Consider the following 21,428-nt stretch of genomic DNA (forward strand, 5'->3'; position numbering starts at 1 on the left):
TGAAGACCCGCCACGTAAGTGGCAATTGTCCCCTGTTTTTTCTGCTCCTATTTAGGAAAGTATTTGCATTTGTGATAGTCAGTCAGCATAATCCCACTATAAAGTCCTCTATCAACCTCTCATATTGAGGGGGCTTCAGTAAATGGATACAAAGACTGGAAGTTCATTCAGTCATTTGTGACCTTAGCTCCATCCTTGACTTTTTTTGGTAGCAGGGAAAGGGGACATAAACAGGAGGCAGAGCAGCTTCCATGATGGCCTCCAGCACTTTTCCAGGCAGGCACACACCTGTGCCATGTAATGTACAGTGGTTCTGAGAACTGGACTTAACATCCATTAGACATTCAGCTCATGTTTTTTTCCAATGCTCTCAAGCTGGGTTTTTTTTTTTTTTTTTAATGACTTTTGTTTTTTGTCTTTTTTTTGTTTGAATCATGGTCCCAAAGGCAGAAGGCAGTATTTTATCTACTAAGTCACACAGCTTGTGAGAGGAAAGGATGTCTGTGTCAGGCATGTTAACATCAACCAAAATTTGAGATCAAGTTTTTCCATGGACATTCTTAGCACAGCACCCAAAGAAGTATAATCTAGCCACAGTGTGACTATTATGAGGCACGGCTTATTGCAGCTGGAAATCAATTATTCCCACCCTGAGTGGGAATTCTAGTGTTCCTTTTACTCTGTGGACACTCCCCAAATGGTGTCTGTCAATCCTGGGCCACACTACCTCAGCTTGCATCCTATCAGTCTTGGGGAAGGAAAAAGGTACAGACTAGTGTTACAGGAATCTAAAGGTACCCAAGGTTTTACACGTAGCCTAATATTGGAGAACTGAGGGCTATCTAAATACCTGGAAGCACTTTCTTGGAATGCTAAGACAGAGCAGCAAGATTTTCTAGCCTCGGGGGCTGGGAGAGGGAAGTTTGGTTGGTTGGTTGGTTATTATTTACTGGGAATTAATACTGAGAGAGTATATGCAAAGGCTGAGGGCACCATGCCATCTTCACAGAACAAGACCCTAACGGCTAACTGACATACAAGAAACTGCAAGTTATACTGTAAGAACACATGTTAAGGACCGAGGAAAGTCTGCTAAGGTGCTACGTCTAAACTAAGTTAACTTCTCCTGTTCAACCCTCCCTGCTCAGTCGTCATCCAGGGCCTCTGTCTTGATTTCGTTGGCTCCTTGTCGGGCCAATGCCAAGATAGTGTGGTTGACTGCTGCCATTTCCACAGCTAATGAGATGGGGTCTTGGTGGTCACTATGGCTAGTGCTGTCATCCTAGATGTGCAGAAATAAGAAACAAATGTTATTAGTGGATTGGTAAAATTCTCCAACTCACAGAGAGGCATGCTGAAGGCAAGGGGGGCAGAACATTCGTGGGAGGAAACAGTGGGGGAGGGGCTCATGACATAATAGAGGTGAAATGTATTTAAGTAGCCACTGAATGGAAATAGGTCCAGATTTCCAACTGACATTTTTATGATTCAACAAATAAGAAGTACCAAAATGTTTTTTCTGAGAATTTTATTCCTTCTATCCGAAGGGCTGCTGGTGATGATAATCAAACCTGATCATTCTAGGTTTGCAATGAACATAGCACTAGTCATTGAAGGCCGAATTAGTGAGCTATTAAATTCTGGATTGGTACTCTTACAAAGAGATTACCAGACCTCATGGCATCTCTTTACTGAGCTGAAAAAATTAGACTAAACTACAAACACCAATATCTAATGGGTAAAAATGCATTTTTATAAAAGAACAAACCCAAAAAACTCTCAATTACAACAGGACAAAAGTATAAGAGCCAGAAATGGCTCTGGGAGAAAATGTGTGGTGCTCTCCTGCTGTAAGGCTGCTGTGCCAGGGAAGTGGCAGGTGTCGTATTTTAGCGAGAGTGTGAAGTGCTCCTTCCGTGCACAGCTCAATGTGTTAAACAATAAAGCTGTGAAGGAAACTGGCATTGCAGGATGTTTGTCAGGCACTGAAGATGGTGTTACAAATGAGGGGTAAGTTTCTCACCTGTCACATCTTCAGGGGAACTCTGCATTAAAAAGCTTTGGAAAGGGTAAGCCCCTTTAGAAAAAAAATCATGGGATGTGCTACCCTTAGGGCATCTGGAAAACACAGTGGAAATGATCCACCTACACTGGTAGACTGAAAAATAACAGGAATGTTTCTGATGAGAAGGACAGAGTATTTTCTTGAGTAAAATGTGGAGCTATGATTTGGAATCCTACCAAGAGAAAAGGTAATTCCCAGGGGAATTATGGACATCATTGTTGCATTCCCATTTTCACAGACAGGTCTTCGGGGTTTAAAAAGGGCTCAGCATGGGGTTGTGTGCACTCTTGTGGCATTTGCAATCAAGTTGGTAAGCAGAGATTGTAAAATGGCTGGCAGAAGGAAGAACACAGTGGACTACATTTAAGAGCTGGCTGAGGGTTGAGGAAGAGGTATATATACACTGTAGGAAAGAACAAGCTTTCCTGCTGGCGTCCAGTAGAGATCATACATTCTTTTCACATTCCAAACAGAAATGAATTTTAAGTCCTATGACAATATTAATGAAATTTGTCAAGAGATATGCGGGGTGGGGAGGTGGGTGGAATTCCCATGTTCTTAGTTACTGAATTAGTCCATCCAGTGGCTACAATTAAATATATTTTTCCCCTCAAGCAATGAAGACTAAGTCAGGGTGAGTTGAGAAGACATGCATTTATGAAAGGATGTGTGTGTCAATGTGCCAGAGGCTCTGGAAGAACCACTCATCTGGGCATGAGGGTTCTCCCTGCAATGGGGCCGTGGTGGGTGGGACCTTCCACTGTGTGCTGCATTGGTACATGTTTAGGCATGGATTACAGCTACCCAGTAGCCCCTAGTATTTCTCAAACATTGAGTGTGTGTGTGGTGGATGGTGTAACTTGCTTGTTTGGATCAGATCCTCCTCTCTTCTTCTACCTTCTCTGCTTCTCTGCCTCCCTCTGAACTTCTTCCCTCCTCCTCCTCCCCATTGCGTACTTGCCAAGTATCCTGTTGTATGACAATAAATCCATGTGGGTGAATAACAGTTTCTCACAAATTTAACAGGACAACTGAATCTTACCACATTCCTTTCAAATTACATGAAAATCTAACTACACACATGAGCAGAGTAGAGGGACATTGGATTGTCTCCTTTCCCCCACCCCGTACAAAACACACCCACAGAATTGACTTGTCATACTGTCCCACCCGCTCTGTAACCAAGAACCTCTGCTCTTGGCTGCTCACCTGCTCTGAGTAGTCATTTCCGTCAACATCATCACTGTTGGAATGGCCTCCTGGACTCTGTACATCTATCCCATGACTCTCCAGGATTGCTGCTTCTTCGAAAAAAGCAAATAGATCCCTAAATTATCTGTTACATTATTGTAATAGCCTAAACACTGAATTAACCTTTGTGCTGAGGAAATTAGGATGTAATTAAACAAGAACCCAGATTCTTTTATGTTTTGTTTCTTTTAACTTGCAAACATAGAATTCAACTGCACACAGGCCAGGGGAGGAACCCCTAATTCTATGTGAGCCACATGTGAGTGGTTGACTGTTAGGCGCTTCATAAATACTTACCAACTAATTCAACAGCCCTTCTGTCTCGGGGTTCTATAAAGTATTTGAGAATTATATTCATGGAGAGGGAGTAAGTTTAGAAATGAAAGACAATTTTAGAAGCTCAAAACCAACCCCCCACCCCAATCTTATCAATTCACATTTCTTAAATGCTTTTTAAAAGTCTGTGTTTTTGCTGTGTTCCTTATTAAGACTTTTTCATTCCAATTCTATTAAGCATATGTTTCTTAATATCTAAGTCACAGTCCAATAACAACAAGGCAGCTCAGGGTCTCATTCCCTTGCTCAAGACCTTAGCAAGTATCTTTAATATGCAGTACAGGAGTCACGTTGTCAGGGGCCATGTCTAATTCTAGGTTCTAGAACACTGAGAACAATGTCATTATTAGTATAATACAAATAGTGCAAATAATACTCTTAAAAACACAAAGAAAAAAGTAAGGCTTGTTAGGCTTAAAAGTTAGGATCATTAAGAGCTGCAGTTCTAAACTGAAGGTGCAGTGCTCTCAAACACAAGGTCTATGACTGCTTCAAAAGTGAAAGCAGCCTCTCTGATACATTACCAATATTGGCTCTCCTCTTGATCTCCTTCCGTCTGTTAGCAAACCAATTATATACTTTGAGGGAGGTAACTCGTTCCAGATCAGACAGTTTTTTGCCTGTGAATATATGCAATAAAATTCAGATAGTCTTCATCTGAGACCAGTTTTAAGGAATAATACTTTTCTTTTTGAAAAGTTCTTTCGATTGCATTTATTGCCAGAATAACAGATATAGGGGGAGGTGGGTTGTTTTTTATTTATTAGTACTCTGTATATACTGAAATTATTATTGAATGAATAAAAACTAAATACAAAAATAGCAAATAATAACATAAAATATTTCAGAAAGCCACATAATACTAAAGAATTCCAATACTAAATACAAAATTATCGAATTCCACAAAGTCAGGCTGCCAGGGTTCAAAGGTCATTGGATAGTCCATGGAAGCTTCATTTCATTAGCACCATTGTAGATGAGTATGTTAATCTTCATCAAGTTTCCAGGTAGCTCAAGTTTATTTACATCCTTAAGGCCTTATATAAACATTATTATCCATGTTTTCTTGAAGAATAAAGGTACTCTGACCATCCATTATTGTAACTATGCTAGACGCATAGCCCAATTCAGATTGCATTTTAGATTTATTATCTTCTTTTCTGTCAAATGTGACTTCTTATGGATTACCACCATGCTGACCAACAAGAACCCATCTGTACCTTTCTCTCCTCCATTTTCCTTTTGTTTTAAGGTTTTAATCCACAGTGGGTAGAAAAGCCAGAAACCAGGCAAGACATTGATGATATAGGGTGAAGTGTTTTCCAGGGAGGTTTTGAGTTCCTGCACAGCTTCAGGGGTGGGACTTTGGCTAGTGTGAAGTAAGGGTATAGGTGTCATTGGAGGTAATGTCTGCAGGGCTTAGATTGCTAGAAGTCTGGCTTCTGGGTAAGGAAGAATAAATTACAGTTTAATTATGATAAAACATTGATACTTTTGTATATAACCTTTAAGCCAATCAAATTAACTGGCCAAATGACGATCAACTGTTCATCTTGACTGAGAATGGTTTCTGGCAACAAAAACTGTGAAATGTGGAATAATATTTTAACACATGGAAGAAAAGTCATGTGTGTTTAAGTGGCTCGGCTAACTTGCATAGGAACAACAGGACTTCAGGATGGAACTATCCTAAATTTTTCCCAGCTATATGCAGAAGTCATACTAATGTGGGAAGGAAAAAGATGCCAACTCCAATAAGAATTCTTTCTTCAAAAAAAAAAAAAAAAGAATTCTTTCTTCAAACAGAAATACAGAATTATAAAACACTTGTTAAAAAAAATCTAAATCTTTTCATTTACAAGCCTTCCTTAAATATTCTAAACTTAAAAATTATTTTGGAATTGACATAGTTATGCTGTATTTTTGGAGAAAGAAACCTATGTAGTCTTTAAAAATATAAATTCAAGGTCTAGTATCTCAAAGCAGGGCCAGTCCCTGGAAACTTTTCATGTGAACATTTGATCTGGAGTACCATAATTACATCTCTAAGAAGTACTGCTTGAACAGGACAGGGCAGTGACTAGACAAGAAGGTGATGAGGATGGAGCTAAAGGTACCCAAACAGAACGACTAAAAGAAGATTTTTCATCCCAAATGATGATCTGAAGCTGAGAGCTCCACCACTGAGGAAAATGGCAGCTTGCTCCTCACCTGGCTTCTGTATAACCGCATTGCAAGCATTGGCAATTTCTTCTCTCTTTGCTTCATCTGGGTATTGATTCTCGTTGAAGTAACTGCAGAGGCAACCAATTAAGACACAAAGTTTATACTTTAAAAAATGTGCTCTCTTTAAAACACTAACCCACTGAAAAATATGTTCTTCTTTAGGATGTAACATGAGTGTCTAGGCCAGGCCATCCAATGGAATTCTCTGTAAGGATGGAAATGGTCTGGCCTTTACTTTCCAGAAGGGGAGCCACTACTCATGTGGCTGCTGAGCAGTTGAAATGAGGCTGATGTGACTGAGGAAATGAATTTTTTGATTTAATTTTAGCAAATTTAAATTTAAATTGCTAAATGTGACTAGTGGCTACTATATTAGTGCAGGCCTAGTTACTGCTTTGCTTCACTGGAAGATGTCCTTGATATAAAAGTTGCTTGTGATACACATATAGGTGGTTGAGATCACAGAGTTCTGTTATGAGGCACTGGTCACAATAGGACTTTTTTTTTTGGTGTGTCATATTTTGTAGCGGCAAAAGTTTTAAATGACCAAATTGTGCATCAATGAGAGAATGGCAGAACAAATCATGGGACATCTATATTTATACACAGCTATTTAAAAATGACTAGGAAAAAAAATAAGTTAGAGCTCTATCCATTGACCTGGAGGGATGTTTACAACATTCCTAAGTGAGAAAAACAATTTGCAGAATAATGTGCATGGAAAATACCATTATGAAATTTGAAAAATTCCTATCTGTGTGTTCACAAATCTCATGGATAAAAGCTGGAAGAGTACTCATCAGGCTGTAAAAATCAATTACTTCATTGTGGGGGAAGGGGATTAGTGGGAGGAGATATAAATATTTTTGCCTTTTTCCATATGTTAAAAAAGCACACATTCTATACAATAGTATTTACAAGAAATCAGAGTTACTGAACTCCTCCTTAGCATTATCAGACCTACGAGACTCTATGTGGGAACAGAGTGTTTATTAGGGCTACTTTTTCTGTCAACTATGATTTGAAGAAAAAGATCTTCATGCTTTGAACCTATATGCTTATGGATCAGGAAATGATCCCTTGTCAGATTCTAGACCTCTCATTTCTTCAGGGGCTTCCCTTCTCTTAGAATGCAGCTTTTCTTTTCTCTTACCCTCTGGGTCTGTGATGGTGTAAATGCCATTCTACCAGGAATAAAAAATAAAAAACTGGAGGCTGCAAACCTTTCTTGTGAATCCCCCAAATCTGGATTTCTGACACTACCACCCCTGCCCCCACTGTCCTGCCCCACCATCTCCATGGAGCACATCCTTTGCTGCAGTCCCAACACAGCAGATGCTATCACTGGAAAGCCTTTCCTTTGCTAAAACATTAGGTCCTAAAACTAGATCATAACCAGGCCGGTCACCCACCATCCTCCACAGTGGTCTCCTGCTTGATTCCATAATATAAGCATCTCTTCCTACATGATTTTCTGTTATCATTTTTAGGGGTCTAGTGTTCATATGGAGTGTTCAATTGACTGTCCCCATAACTGCTCCAGTTCCACATTCCTACTGACCTTTACTCCACTTGTGCTATTTACTTGGGCAAAGACACTTTTAATTAGTTTCATGAGCCTACAGCACCGGCATCAACTGGGGGCTTGTTAGAAAGGTAGAATCCCAGACCCCACCTCAGACCGAATCAGAATCTAAATTTTACAAGATTTCTAGGGGATTCAAATGCACATTGTTTGAGAAGCACTGTATTAGCTAATTTATTTAAAATTCAACAAAAACAATAAAAGCAGATATTAAGTACCTAACACTGCATGCTTGCACTGTGGGTAAAGAGAATTAGATAGTTTCTGACTTCAAGGAGTTTACAATCTATTGAAGAGAGAGACATATAAATCTATATGCTTGTGGTAAAATTCCCTAAGATGTCTGAAGAGAGTACTGCTGGAGCACAGATAAAAGTGCACTTGGTGTTGTTCGCAGGGACCCAGAATGATGTGGCAGAGAAGTGCCATCTTGAGTTGGGTCTTGAAAATGGGCAGGAGTTTGCAAGGCAAAGAAAAGGAAGAGCATTTCATGCAAGGGGAACAGCATGTGCAAAAGCCAAAGGTAGATAAAAGCCTGAGGATTCTGGCCACAGAAAATTCAGTGTGGTTAGAATATGGGTTCACAGGAAGAAATGAGGTGATATTAGCCTGGAAACATAGGATGGGGCCAGCTTGTGATAAGTCTTGTCTGTTCTTGTCAGTAATAAAGATGTCATCTTGAAACTGGATTTTCAAGCCACATGGAGATAGATATACACCTATCTGTGTTTTAGAAAGATCACATCTTCAAGACTCAACCTTCTAAATTCTACCTCCATGATCTTAATTCTGAAATTCTCCCAATCAACTTTCTACTTACCTACTCCTCCTATTCAAAATAATATTTTCTTCGACTTCTTTATAATCTTGAATCCCTTTAAAATGCTCCCCTTAACTTAAAAAAAAATCTGTTTATCTATTCTTCTGGACTCACCTTTCATTCTTAGCCTGAACTTCATGGTGAGCCAAATCAACAATATCCCTTCAGAGAAACTTATTTAGCTTCTCTGTCCTTCCACCATACCTGTCCAGCCAATCTCCTACCCTGCAGAAAGCACCTTCCACATGTTCTCTTCCATCCTTCTCTCAGGGTACCAAGTCTTCCTGGACAAAGTCATAAAATAGGGCCAATTGGTTTCTTTATAAATCTGTGCTTTTCAACCTTAATTGGGCTCCTCATTTTGGATGGGAACTCTTTCTGTCCTTTCTAATTGCTTTTAATACTCCATCTTTCACACCCACTTACCTGAAACCTTTTCACTCTTACGTCCTGAGCCCTCATACCCATCAGTCATTCTTTTTACAGATTACCTTGCCTCCTCTTTTACCAAGACAGAGGTTATTTAATATAAGTTTGCTTGATGTTTTTAGCTTCTCAACGTCTCAACTTCTCTGAGTCATTGCTCATTCATTTCTTCATCTCCTGGTTGAGGAAGATGCACTCTCTTCAAGATCTACTTCTCTACTTGTAACTGATCTCATCTTCCCTTCTTTAACAGCTCTTCTCCTGTTTTTCTTGCATGCCCCATCTTTTCCCTGTACCTATGCAATTACACTGTTTCACTGATTTTATGATGTACATTTCTTTAGTATTATAATCTCTAAAATCAGGATATATATTAAAATTAGTGGTGTCTGAAAATTAAGTGTTTTGTGTGTTTTTTTTGTTGTTGTTGTTGTTGTTTTTTTGTCCCTCACTGGTACATAAAATAAAGGTATGTCTTCAATCAAGGCCTTTTCAGATGTGATGGAATATGGCTGTTGTTAAGACCTACAGGTCCTATTTCAGCAGCAGCTCTAGGGCCATTATACCTCATTATAGCAACACTTCTTCCAAATTAACAGCAAAGTCAGTGACACTCCATCCACCCCCTCCAATGTCTACTTAATATTCCTAGTGTATATCTCTCTAGTCATGGGCACTATTCTGTTAAAAAATTTTAAAGGTTTATTATAGAGATGTTCAGAGTTCTCCCCTAAACTATCTTTGCTTCTTTATCTGTTGCTACTACCATATATGGATGATATAGTCTAGGAAAACAGAATAACCTTATAAACTCCTGGAAATCTCTGTGCCTTTCTCCTGCTAGTATATCTGCTTTTTGCCTCCCTACAACACAAATCTTGTCTTTCAGGATATGGAATGAGTATCAGCTCTTGGCCAGTCAAAGGTAAATATTACCCCATGAATCCCATAGCACTCCATCTGTTCCTCTCTCACATTTTTTTCATCTTGTATTACAGTTATCACTATATATATCTCTCTCCTACTATACTGAAAGCCACCTGAGGTACAGGTCTGATTCATCCTTATATGTACTCCCCATTGATGGCAGTGCTGACAAGTCAATAATGATAAAGTCTCTACCAACCCAGTGTAGGGATCTCCAAAAGAAATAAATACCATTGTAAATGAACTGTTGAAAATCAGAGATATAGAGTTATTGTAAGGTCTCAAAAGATACATACTAACATACTAAAGAAATGATTATCTCTTGAGGGCAAGAATACTGCAGCTGGATGGAAGACAGGGAAGTATTTGTGGTAATTAAGACTGGTTTTCACATTGTTTTACATACTTCTCTGTCGAGTTTTTGAAATGAACATATGCTACTTTCCTAATTTTTTTAAAAAAGATTTTATTTATTTATTCATGAGAGACACACAGAGATAGGCAGAGACACAGGCAGAGGGAGAAGCAGGCTCCTTTAGGGGAGCCCGATGTGGGACTCAATCCTGGGACCCTGGGACCATGCCCTGAGCCGAAGGCGTAACACTCAACCACTGAGCCTCCCAGGCATTACCCATTTTCATAAGTTTTTAATTTTTAATAATAATTTGGGGGACGTCTGGGTGGCTCAGTGGTTGAGCGTCTGCCTTCAGCTCAGGGTGTGATCCCGGTATCCAGGATCGAGTCCCGCATCAGGCTCCCTGTGAGAAGGGTTTCTCCCTCTGCCTATGTCTCTGTCTGTCTCTCTCTCTGTGTCTGTCTCTCATGAGTAAATAAATAAAATCTTTTTTTAAAGAATGGAACTTTGGGAAAACATTGAAACACTAAATTAATGATTAATACCCCATAATTTATGTTTGGGAGGTGTATTTGGATCATCTAAAAAAATACTAGGATTGTGACTGCCATTCTAATGATTATTAGCAGAAAGCCACAGTACTTTTGGAAGCTAAGTTAGAATTTGCAATTATTCATGGTATATATGACTTTATGTGTTAAAATGTCTTAAAAAATCATTTTTACTATGTATTTTTGGGATCTAATGATAACAAATAAAGATGATCAGAGTAAAAATGAAATCAATAACTTCTTCCAAATCAAAGAATATAAGAATTCACTATAGGTTTATATCTCTAGCCCTGACAATTAGTCCTTTCTTCTCTGTTAAGGGCCTGCTATTTTTATAATTAAGAAATGTAGGCCTATTCAAAATGTAAATTTTCAGTAAAATGTACTATTACAGCTGGAGGTGTATATGCCAGGCTATTGAGTACTGCTTTCATATCTTTTAGTTTTTCTGTAGTGATTCAATGTTTGCAAAATATGAATTCAAGAGAGACAGTATAATTTAAAATGATAAAATATATTTTATCAAATGGTAAATATATAAGATGTAGTAATTAAAAACATTCACTGCAAAGCTCTTAAAGCCTTTTTATTTTCTTTATTTCTTCTTTTTCTTTTTCTTTTTTTTTTTTCTTTGCAGTGGGAACAGACACACAATACTGACATAAAGTGGAAGGGTTTTTAGGAAAGACATAGGTAGGTGAGGAAATAAAATATTCAACAAAAATGTATTACATGAGTGTGAGTAAGGCACTGTACTTGAGGAGTGGATATAAGCTCAAATATAAGCCCTGACCTTAAGAAACATGTGGTTCAGCTGAGGAAGAATACATAAACAGTTGAAGGAGTCAAAACAACAGTCGAAACAGTGACATAACTAGAATATGTAAGCTAGAATACACCTAGGCTGTTAGTTAAGGATATAATGATAAGTTAACTAAATTCAGAATAGAAAGATATTTCTATGGATGAGGCTGATCTGGGAAAGCTCACTGAATTGGGCAGGCTTCTGAGGGATGCAGACACTCCTGAACTGGAGGAAAGGGCAAAGTCAACAGTAAAGACAAAGATACAAAGGCATAAAAAACTAAAATGTGCTTGAAAAACAAGGCAGCTAGTAATGCAATCTGATTAGGCTATAGGGATTATATATAGGGTGATCTTGGTTTGCCTGAGAAAGTGCTGTTATAGGATTATTAACAAATTCACTTCCCCAAAGTCTCCCACTTTAGACAATACACTATACGGTGACCCAGTAACCATATCACATCATTGACTTATCTGAATTTAGTGTCAAAATCCCTTGAGTCTTTTTCATATGTGCTCTGTGAAAGAGGGCATGTTAATTGCTCAGAAAAAGGAGGCATCAAAGAAGATGGTTAACTATAGTATAGTTTCTATCTAAAAAGAATTCTTTCTATCTCAAAGAATCTGCTTGGCATATAATAGACATTCAATAAGCAACTGTTTGACCAACAGATGGTTGAATAAATAAACAGTGATTGCAGTTAAGTAAGGCATTTAGTAAAACCATTAATATCTTTCAGGAGAAAGCCAGTTGAGATCTCACCATACTGTACACTATTTTCTCTAGGTATTTTCTCTAGGTATACTCGGAGGTTGTAGACTAAGATGCAGCTGAATACAATTACATTAGTATAGTGTTTATTTCTGAACTATACATAACCAATAGACTATCAATGAAGTTGGGAAATAAGTCTCATGACTTTGATCTTGGAAATAATAATTTAGTCTCTGAAAAAATGTTGATTAAGTCCTAATTTATACCAGCCAATTGGCTAAATGGTGGCAAAGCTTTCCAGTGTAGTAACTGAAGGCTGTATGTATGTAATGAAACGTATTATAAATATCACAGAATGGACTGTATCAGAGGTCTGAATATAATATGTGGGAGCACAGAGGAACCAACATTTGTGCAGGATCTTGAAGAAAGAGCTGGGAGGGTGGATAAAGTGAATTAATACCAGGCAGAGGAAGTAACATACACAAAGAAAGAGAGTTATGAAAGCTTAGGATGTTTTTGAGAATGAGAAGTTCAGTGTGAGTGGAATACATTGTACATAAGATGGGGTACTTGGGGATCAAATTGAAAAGAAAAAAAAACCCTGGGCCCATATTTTAAAGGGTATGACAGAGTTTGCAGTTAACTTTTTAGGCAATTGGGAATGAAGGTTTTTAAGCTGGGGTATTATATGCTCAGAATTATTTTTGTAGGGAAAGATCTCTGGTGATACTAGAGGCAGGAGCCAGTTAGGCAGAGTAGCAATAGCTGAGGAGGGGGTCTGCAGTAGGCTGAGGCACAGAAATAGAGAGGAAAGGAGATTCAAGAGACATTATAGAATGGTAACAATTCAAGATGGCCTCACCTCCTGGGCTTAGGCACCTCTCTATCCTCATACCAAAAACAAAACAAAACAAAACAAGATAGCTTTAGGAGTAATACACACTATTTATCATTTACCTTCACGTATTTTAATCTTTAGATTATATCTAAGAAATAGATATTTCTACTGTTACCAGATAGACAAATTGTAGGAGAATTTCACTTTAAGATTTTAAGAGATCTGTTTCTATACTGGAACTCTGGAGTTCAAAACATACTTGTCCCATATAAGAATATTTTATAGCCCTAGTCATTTTCCAAGACAAAAAACGGGAAAGAAATATAAACAGAAATCTACAGGTAGTAATAAAAAAGTAATAAAATAAATCCTAAGGGCACTACACTTTTATAGACAAAGGACATTGTCAGCTGAGTAATCAGTGAATATCTTCACAGACAGAAATCAAATGATCGTTTTGCCAGACAATGACAGCAAAGAATTAAAATGAAAAGTGGCAAAATAATTTACATGAGATGAGAAACCATAAGCTAGTAACAAATGGAAATGTCCTTGAAGCACTTTCATTTCAATAACACTGAAGTCTATAAAAATTGCAGCCAGAAAATTCCTCCTTTTGTGTCTTGGTGAGCATATAGAAAAGATGGGGGCTAACTCTTTAAGCAAGGGATAATGGCATGTAAATGAACTTTCTTTTCTTTGTGCCTTTATGTGCATATCTCCTGAAGAAATATTTAAACCTCACCATTTTAGTAATTCAAAATAAGGTTTCAGGACTGTCAGACATTGCCCACTATCTACAATCTAGTGTGCATTTTCTCATCACTAAGTAAAATTACTGGGCAGTAGGCAGGAAAGAGAACATGAAACTGGAGCACTTTGGAATCTGTGGTCTCCTACTTGAGATCTATGTGTTAAATCATCCTTGGCAACAAAAAATTCTAAATTTTCTTATTTTTGTTTTTAAAGAACAGAGTGAAGGCCGAGACAAAAGAAATGGGAAAATCTCCAAGTACAGCAACTATCTTTTGTTAATCCACAAAGGCCTAAGGACTAAGGAACCCCCTTCATTCATATTCACGTACAAACCAGGATAGTGATATTCCGTATTTTATGCAAAGATGTCAAAGTTTCTCCAACATTAATCAGACCCTTGAGAAATAATCAGAGACCAGAGAGAAACAAGAGGAAAAGAGCTTGAAATCAGCTATGCATATGATTCTTCACTATTTAAATGGAGACTTTAGGACAAATGAAGGACCCTGAAAGATTATTGACTGATCAACATCCTCATCTGAGAAATGGAGATAGTGATAAGATGACAAGCTCCCCCAAAACTGCGGAACTGGCTAGGATGAGAGCCAAGCTTTTGGACTTCTGAGCTGATGCTCTTTCTACTACTGCTTGCTAAGGAAATTGCTGGGTTTAAGGAGTTGAACAGTGTCATCCAAAAATTCATGTTAGCCCAGAACCTCAGAAAGTAATCTTATTTGCAAATAGGGTCTTTGCAGATGTAACTATAGTAAGGATCAAGATGAGATCATACTAGGCCCTAAAACCAATGTGAGAGTCCTTATAAGAGAATGAGAAGAGCATAGATGCAGAGAAGAGGAGTGTAGAAGAAATGGAAGATGTTAGGATGATGCATCTGCAAGTCAACACCAAGGACTGCCAGCAGTTGCCAGGAGGTAGGAGAAAGGTAAGGAAGTGTTTCCCTCCCAGAGTCTCCAAGAGAAACCAACTCTGCTGGCACCTTGATTTCAGATTCTGGCCTCTAGAACTGTGAGAGAATACACTTCTGTTGTTTTAAGTCACCCAGAAATTTATGTCAGCCCTAGGAGACTAATACCCTGGGGGAAATAGAGTCAGCAGAAGAATGGGATGGTCTCAAGAGCTAATATGACTCAGCTTATGATAGTTTGATGGACTGTATTTCACTGTAGAAATACACCTGGAAAGTAGACTGCAAAACCAGCTGTTTTTGTAAGTAAGTTGTCTGTCAGCTGAACAAAGGTTTTTTCTTCTCTAGAAACTCTGGTAGAATACTGAAGAATTCTAACTTCAATTCTTTTTCCTCTGTAATCCAAGTTAGACAGCTACCCTTCTTCTGATGCTTAATGTTGATCTTCAGTGGAACAATTTTCATAATAAGCTCCCATTTCAAAGCTTTATTGAAAGTTTTTACATAGGCCACTTCTGATAACAATAGGGCTAAGAAACTGCTGTATTCACTTGTATTTTCAACAATTAGTGCAGTGTTGATTTTTAAAAATCTCGGAACACTAAGTACAGATAACTACTTCTGTAATACAACCAAGATTATTGATAATTTAAAAATCTGCTACAAGATGTGAAAGAAAACAAATATTTCAGTAAATGTTAATGGTAGAATCTTGGAGATTGAAAGAACTGAAAATTCAACTCCACTGTATGCTTGAAAATTTTCACAATAATATATTAGGAAAACAGTAAGTGATAACATTAATAATAAAATGATAAAATGCTAGCAGCAACCCCGTTAAATCAGAAACCAGGCAACAGAGCCCATAGCCTCAACACAATTTTTTCTTTGGCTACAATTTAATATTTTTCTGAAAGTCCTAGTCAGTATAATAAGACACGAAACAAAATTAAGAAACAAATTGGGAAGAAGGGCCACAAAATTCTCATTGGCATATTATACTACATCAAGAAAGCTAAGGGAAAAATTGAAAATGCCTCAGAAATAATTAGATGGTTGGGTGCTAAATAGAGAAAATACCAAAACTTTCCCATATATCAGTAATAATCAGTTTGATATGCTCTAACAGAAAAAAAGGCATCTATTTCAGAGAGCAAGAAAAATGAGAAAAATAAAAATAGCTAATGAGAAAAACACAGGAAACCACATAAAAAACTAAAATATTTTACTCACTTTGCTGAGAGTTATAAAAAAGATATAAGAAATAGAGAGGCATAACACATTGCTAGATAAGAATGAATAATATGACAATGTCATTTCTTCTAAAATGAATTTTTAAGTTTAATGCACCTTAATCAAATTAAAACACACATTTTTCTTTTCTCCTGTTTCTCAGTGGGGATGGTATGAATCAACAATATGATTTTAATGTTCACCTTGAAAAACAGATCTAAATGGCTAAGAACATTTTGAAAATAAACAGTAATGATGGGCCCTATCTTGTCAAATACTGTGAAATTATAAAAGTTATAATAAAACTGTGGTTCAAGAATCACTAGAACCAACAATTATAATAACTTTATATGTAAGAAAGAAAGAAACCTTAAGGGCACCTGGGTGGCTCAATCGGTTAAGTGGCTGCCTTCTGCTCAGGTCATAATCCCGGGGTTTGGGGATTGAGCTCTGCATTAGGCTCCCTGCTTTCTCCCTTTCCCTCTGATCCTATTCCTCCACCCTTGCTTGTGTTCTTTCTCAAATGAATAAATAAAATGAATGAAAGAAAGAAAGAAAGAAAGAAAGAAAGAAAGAAAGAAAGAAAGAAAGAAAGAAAGAAAAAAAGAAAGGAAGAATCTTAGAGGAAGGGAAAATTGGCTATTTGAAAAATAAGGCTAAATTAGATCCTCAAAATATACAGACCCAATACATTAGGGTTAAATGTAAAAGTGAAATAATTAAAAACAACAACAAAAAACTAGAAGAAAACATCCAAATAAGGAAGCATACATGATGGAGGTAGTTGCACAAGAATAAAGAAATGGATTTATCTGTATTTAAATAAAAAATAAAATAAATGTAAATACATAGCAAAAAGCATTAACACTCTCACTCTATGAAGAGTTAATATACAATAACAAAACATGGATACACAACAGAAAAATGGCACAAGAAAAAAATTAACTACAAATATGAATGATTACTAAACATGTAAAAATGTTTAACCTTGGTAGTCATCAGAGAAGTTTAAATGTAGACAAAATAAAACATTGCTTTTCACCTATTAAATAGGCAAAACAAAGTGATTTTCTCTCTCCAAAAAGATGATTACAATATGCACAGAAGGCAGGATCTGGTGACAGGAGCAGTATATGCTCAAGGCCACTGTTAGTGATGTGGATAAATTCAGCTTTTTGGAGGGAGGTGGTGATATGGTATCATTAATTCTTAAGACAAAATGTGGTCATGTCAGTTCTATTTAACAGAAAAAACTGGGAAGATTTAAATGTCTAGCAAAGTAATAATAGTTAAATAAATTATCTGAAGAAGAAAAGAGCCATTAAAAAAAATCACATTTTCAAAGAGTACTTAATGACAGGGGAAATGTTGGAAAAAAAGGTTATAAAACCATATGCACCTTCTTGTAATTATGTTAAAAAATATATATCTAGATACAGATAGGTACACTAAAAGTAAGTGTATCCATATATTTTCAGTGTTATTTATGAACGGAAATATTTTCTTTTCAATAAACTGTTTTCTAAACAGTTTACAATGTGTAACTATCAATTTTCTAATAAAAAATGTTACCCCAAATAGACTTATGTGATATTACAAAAAAACTGTCATTAATTTTATAACTGCTTTTCAAAATACTCTTCTCTCTTTCACCATTCTTGTATCTATCTACAAACTGTCAACATAGCCAGTTATGAAGTCAGGACCTGAATTAGATAAAGATACAGTTGCCAACCTAAATGTCCAGCTGCAGGGAATGGGTAATAAATTTTATATATTCTTAAAATAGATTTAGTCATTAAAAAGCATGTTTTCAAAGAGCATATGAATGATATTAAATATAAAACTACATATCTGGCATAACCTTCTTTGAAAAGATAGATACATAACAGAAAAGTGACTGAAAAATACAGCAACAAAATATTAATGATTATCTCTAAATGGTGGTTAGGTTTTCATCTTTATATTTCCTTCCATTTCTCCGTATTTTATATAAGCATGTGCTAATTTTGTAATTTAAAAAACCATTATTTGAAAATAAAGGTTGATGTCTCAAAGCATGAACAAAATTAAATTGCATAAAATTATTTTAAAATAATTTTCTTGGTTTATCTTAATGCCTTTCGGCAACAAACAAACTTACACTTTGAATGTTTGCTTTGCAAACACACTATAGTACAACAAACAAAAGATGTTCTATACTAATATATTTTTTATAAATAAGAGTTCATTTTGAATTCTACAGACTTAAAATAAACAAGAGTTCTCTCCAAATCAGCCTTTTGGAAGGCTCCCATGACTATAAGGAAAAGCTAAAATATAAATGAGTTCTATTACAGAAGAAGTTCTAAGTTTTCATGGCTTTGCAGCTTGTTAAAATTTCAGAATAGAAAAGCCTGTGAAAAGAGAATACTTTAAAGTGGAAAAATCAGTGTTAACCTATGAACAAATTAAAGAATTCAGATATGATAAGTTAAATTTTGGAATCTTAATTCATAAATGCAAGAGACTCCCATAACATAACTCCCTACATATGGATTTAGATATATGACAGAGTAGATCCCGACAAAGAATCAAAGTACTTTAAGCTGAAAGTGAGTATTACCAAGTCACTCTATTTTGCAGATAAGGGTATGAACTTTACGAATAAGGAGCCAGAGAGGAGACTTGACTTATTCAAGATCACACGACCTAGACCTCAGGTCTCCTGACTCAGTTCATTGGCTTGAAGTCCTCAAAGAATGGTCATCATTCCGTTAAGACTTGGTATTGTTTCAGACTCCCTTTAAGATGCAAATTTCTGTAGCAATGAATCATCTAGACCAAACTCTTGTAAATTTTACAAGCGCTCCAGAAGCAAAGATGTGACAGCACCAGTAAGAAACCCAGGATAGCCGCAGGACCACAACTATATATCTCACTTAGGGGCTTTTTCCTCCTGGGAAAGGAAATTTAACTGCTCTGGAAACAACCACAAGACTGAACTACCTTTTTTCTTGGGCAGAGGAGAATTAAATAAACTGTGGGACTTGCCCCTCAAAATACAACATCAATACACATTTAAATTCTATGTATATGGTGTAGTTAATCTAACATAGAAGAGTTAGTAGTACCTCCTCAGATACTAGCACACATGCAAAAGCTTTCCAAGTTCTTATCTCAAGATGGTAAGATTCCTTTCTTCACTTGCTTAAAAAAGAAAAATCCATATATGAGAGAATTATGGATACCATGTATGAAATGTGCCCAGACATATAATTTTCATCTCCCAAATGTTTTAGTTACCTGCAGCATGCTAACTGTAACTTGCTATTTAATGATAAACAGGTTACAATCGTAATACTGAATTTAGGAGCTGAGTTTTTTTTAGCATGCTCTATCCTATCACTAGCCTTAGAAACAACAGGCTTATTACTTGTCCAGGAACATGCAGCCCTACGCAAAGTTCTTCCATGGTGGAGATTTAGTGTGAGTTTTATTACTACATGACAACTGTAGAGCTGGTTTTCCTTCTAGTATGGATTACCTTTTAGTCATAAGTCTTTCTATGAAGACCATAAAAATAATGGAGACAATTTTCTGGAGTTGGCAGGCAAAACCAGTAAAACTGACAAATTCTACCTACCTTAAAAACAACTGAGAAACAGTATTTCTCTTGAAACCTGTCTCTTCACCGCATGCCACGGAATTCATTAAATGTTTGTTCAACCCTCTATTTTAATATTTATTTTAATAACATGCTCATGAGGGCAGTGTTTGGCTTTGCTCATTCATGGATTTCCTACTTTCCTAATCAAACTACCAGATATGAGTAATAATTACAGGAAGTTCATATCAGTGGAAACTGTGGTACCTTGGAGAGTGACCTACGTCTTTCTACCAGATCACACACTCAGAGGCACTGAAGGCAGGGAAGTCAAGGCATTGAAGCTGGTGTGCCCCTTGCTGCATCTGCTTTCCTTCTGACTGGGTAGCAGCCATGGCCTCCTCTCCCTGTTTGATCAGGCTCTGCTTGTAAGAAGTATGTTATAAAAGAGAATTGTAAGGTGATCTGATGAAATTTCTTACACCTGATGTACAAGCTGTCCTAAGGCAGGGAGCCTATTTTTAAATATAAAGTACTGATTATAAACTGATCTACTCACCAGTCTGACACTACCGACCAACTATTTATTTTTTTAAAGTTTATTTATTTTTAAGTAATCTATCCACTCAATGTAGGGCTCAAACTCATGATCCCGAGATCAAGAGTTGCACACTCTTCGACTAAGCCATCCAGGCACCTCCCAATATTTACTATAAAGTGGAGATCAACAGAACAGGATTGATAAAATCCTGCACATTTTCCCCCTATGATTGATACTATTCTTCTGCAAAAATAATTACTTCCTGCTAAAAGGAAAGTCTGTGTCAAAATGGAGAACTTGTCCTCCCAGGTCTCAACAAATAGCAAACCAGCCAAAGACAAAATTCTTTATAGAGAATTAGAGGTTGGGGATTATCCTCCTACCTCCCTGAAGAGGGAAAAATACAATACCTTGTACTTAGAGGTACTTACTAGTTCCTCTAAAACTTAACCTTTTACTTTCTTTTTTTTTTTCTTTTTTAAAAGGTTTTATTTATTTATTAATGAGAGACACAGAGAGAGAGAGAGAGGGGCAGAGAAACAGGCAGAGGGAGAAGCAGGCCCCATGCAGGGAGCCTGACGTGGGACTCGATCCCAGGTCTCCAGGATCACGCCCGGGGCTGAAGGTGGCGCTAAGCCGCTGAGCCACCTGGGCTGCCCAACCTTTTACTTTCTGTGTCATAGGTTTGCTGCTGTTTTTACTGAGAGTCAAATCAAACTACTCAGGATAAATGACTCTAATTGCCTTTTAAAAAGCCAAATTAATTCTGTTAACACCTGACAAAGAACATGCTACTTACATTGATGTTGTCAGAGCTGAAAGGTTACAATACCAACTGTATACAAGTTAAATTCCTTCACGGTAATACTACAGAGCAAATCTGGGGTATAGTTATATTCTAAGGAAGAGGTTTTGGTGACAAATTATAGTTTCTATTCCTATAATGATGATAATTATAGGACAGTCTCAAAATGGTTAGAACTATCTGTTAGTCTAACCTTTGGTGCATGACATATCAAAGTAGGAATCAATAAAATATAGTATCTGGATGATGTACTATTATGATTGGGATTTTTATGGTACACAGGTTTTAAAAGTATAAAGACCATTCTTAAATACTTTCTATTACTGTAATTACACATCCTTAACCAAAAGGCAACTAAAACAGAAACAATATTTATATCTACTAAGTTCATATTCTACCAAAACATCAAACACCTATGTAAACCTTGGTAAATGCTGTGAATGTTCAGTCTATCAATAATAATTTCCTAATGCACTATTACACGGGTCAGAACCACATCTGTCTTAATTATTGTATCTGCCAGTGTCTATTACAATGAGTGGTACTAAATAGAACCTCAATAACTATTTGTTGAGTTTAAAAAAGAAAATGCTCACTAGTTTTCTGTGAAGATTTTTCAGTTAGTCTATAAATTGGTCTCTGTCAATATTAATATTTATAATATGATGCTTATAATTCTC

At 36.7% G+C, this 21,428-nt stretch overlaps 1 protein-coding gene across 19 annotated transcripts in view; it reads right to left on the minus strand.

Annotated features, from left to right (window-relative positions):
- HMBOX1 (homeobox containing 1) overlaps positions 1-21,428 on the minus strand; it is a 191,225-nt gene that overhangs the window by 12,877 nt on the left and 156,920 nt on the right. For 3 of the 19 annotated variants that reach the window (XM_025462957.3, XM_025462968.3, XM_025462969.3), the window contains exons 7-9: positions 5,864-5,946; positions 4,177-4,272; positions 3,275-3,369 (exon numbers count right to left, since the gene is read on the minus strand). In XM_025462957.3, coding sequence (XP_025318742.1) covers positions 3,275-3,369; positions 4,177-4,272; positions 5,864-5,946 — 274 coding nt within the window. Of the gene's footprint in view, positions 1-378; positions 1,283-2,929; positions 3,035-3,274; positions 3,370-4,176; positions 4,273-5,863; positions 5,947-21,428 lie in introns of those variants that run through there. The other 16 variants (XM_025462954.3, XM_049101325.1, XM_025462953.3 and 13 more) reach the window with 11 other exon arrangements.

This window comes from Canis lupus, chromosome 25 (genome assembly GCF_003254725.2).
Source record: "Canis lupus dingo isolate Sandy chromosome 25, ASM325472v2, whole genome shotgun sequence".
NCBI classification, from domain to species: Eukaryota; Metazoa; Chordata; class Mammalia; order Carnivora; family Canidae; genus Canis; species Canis lupus.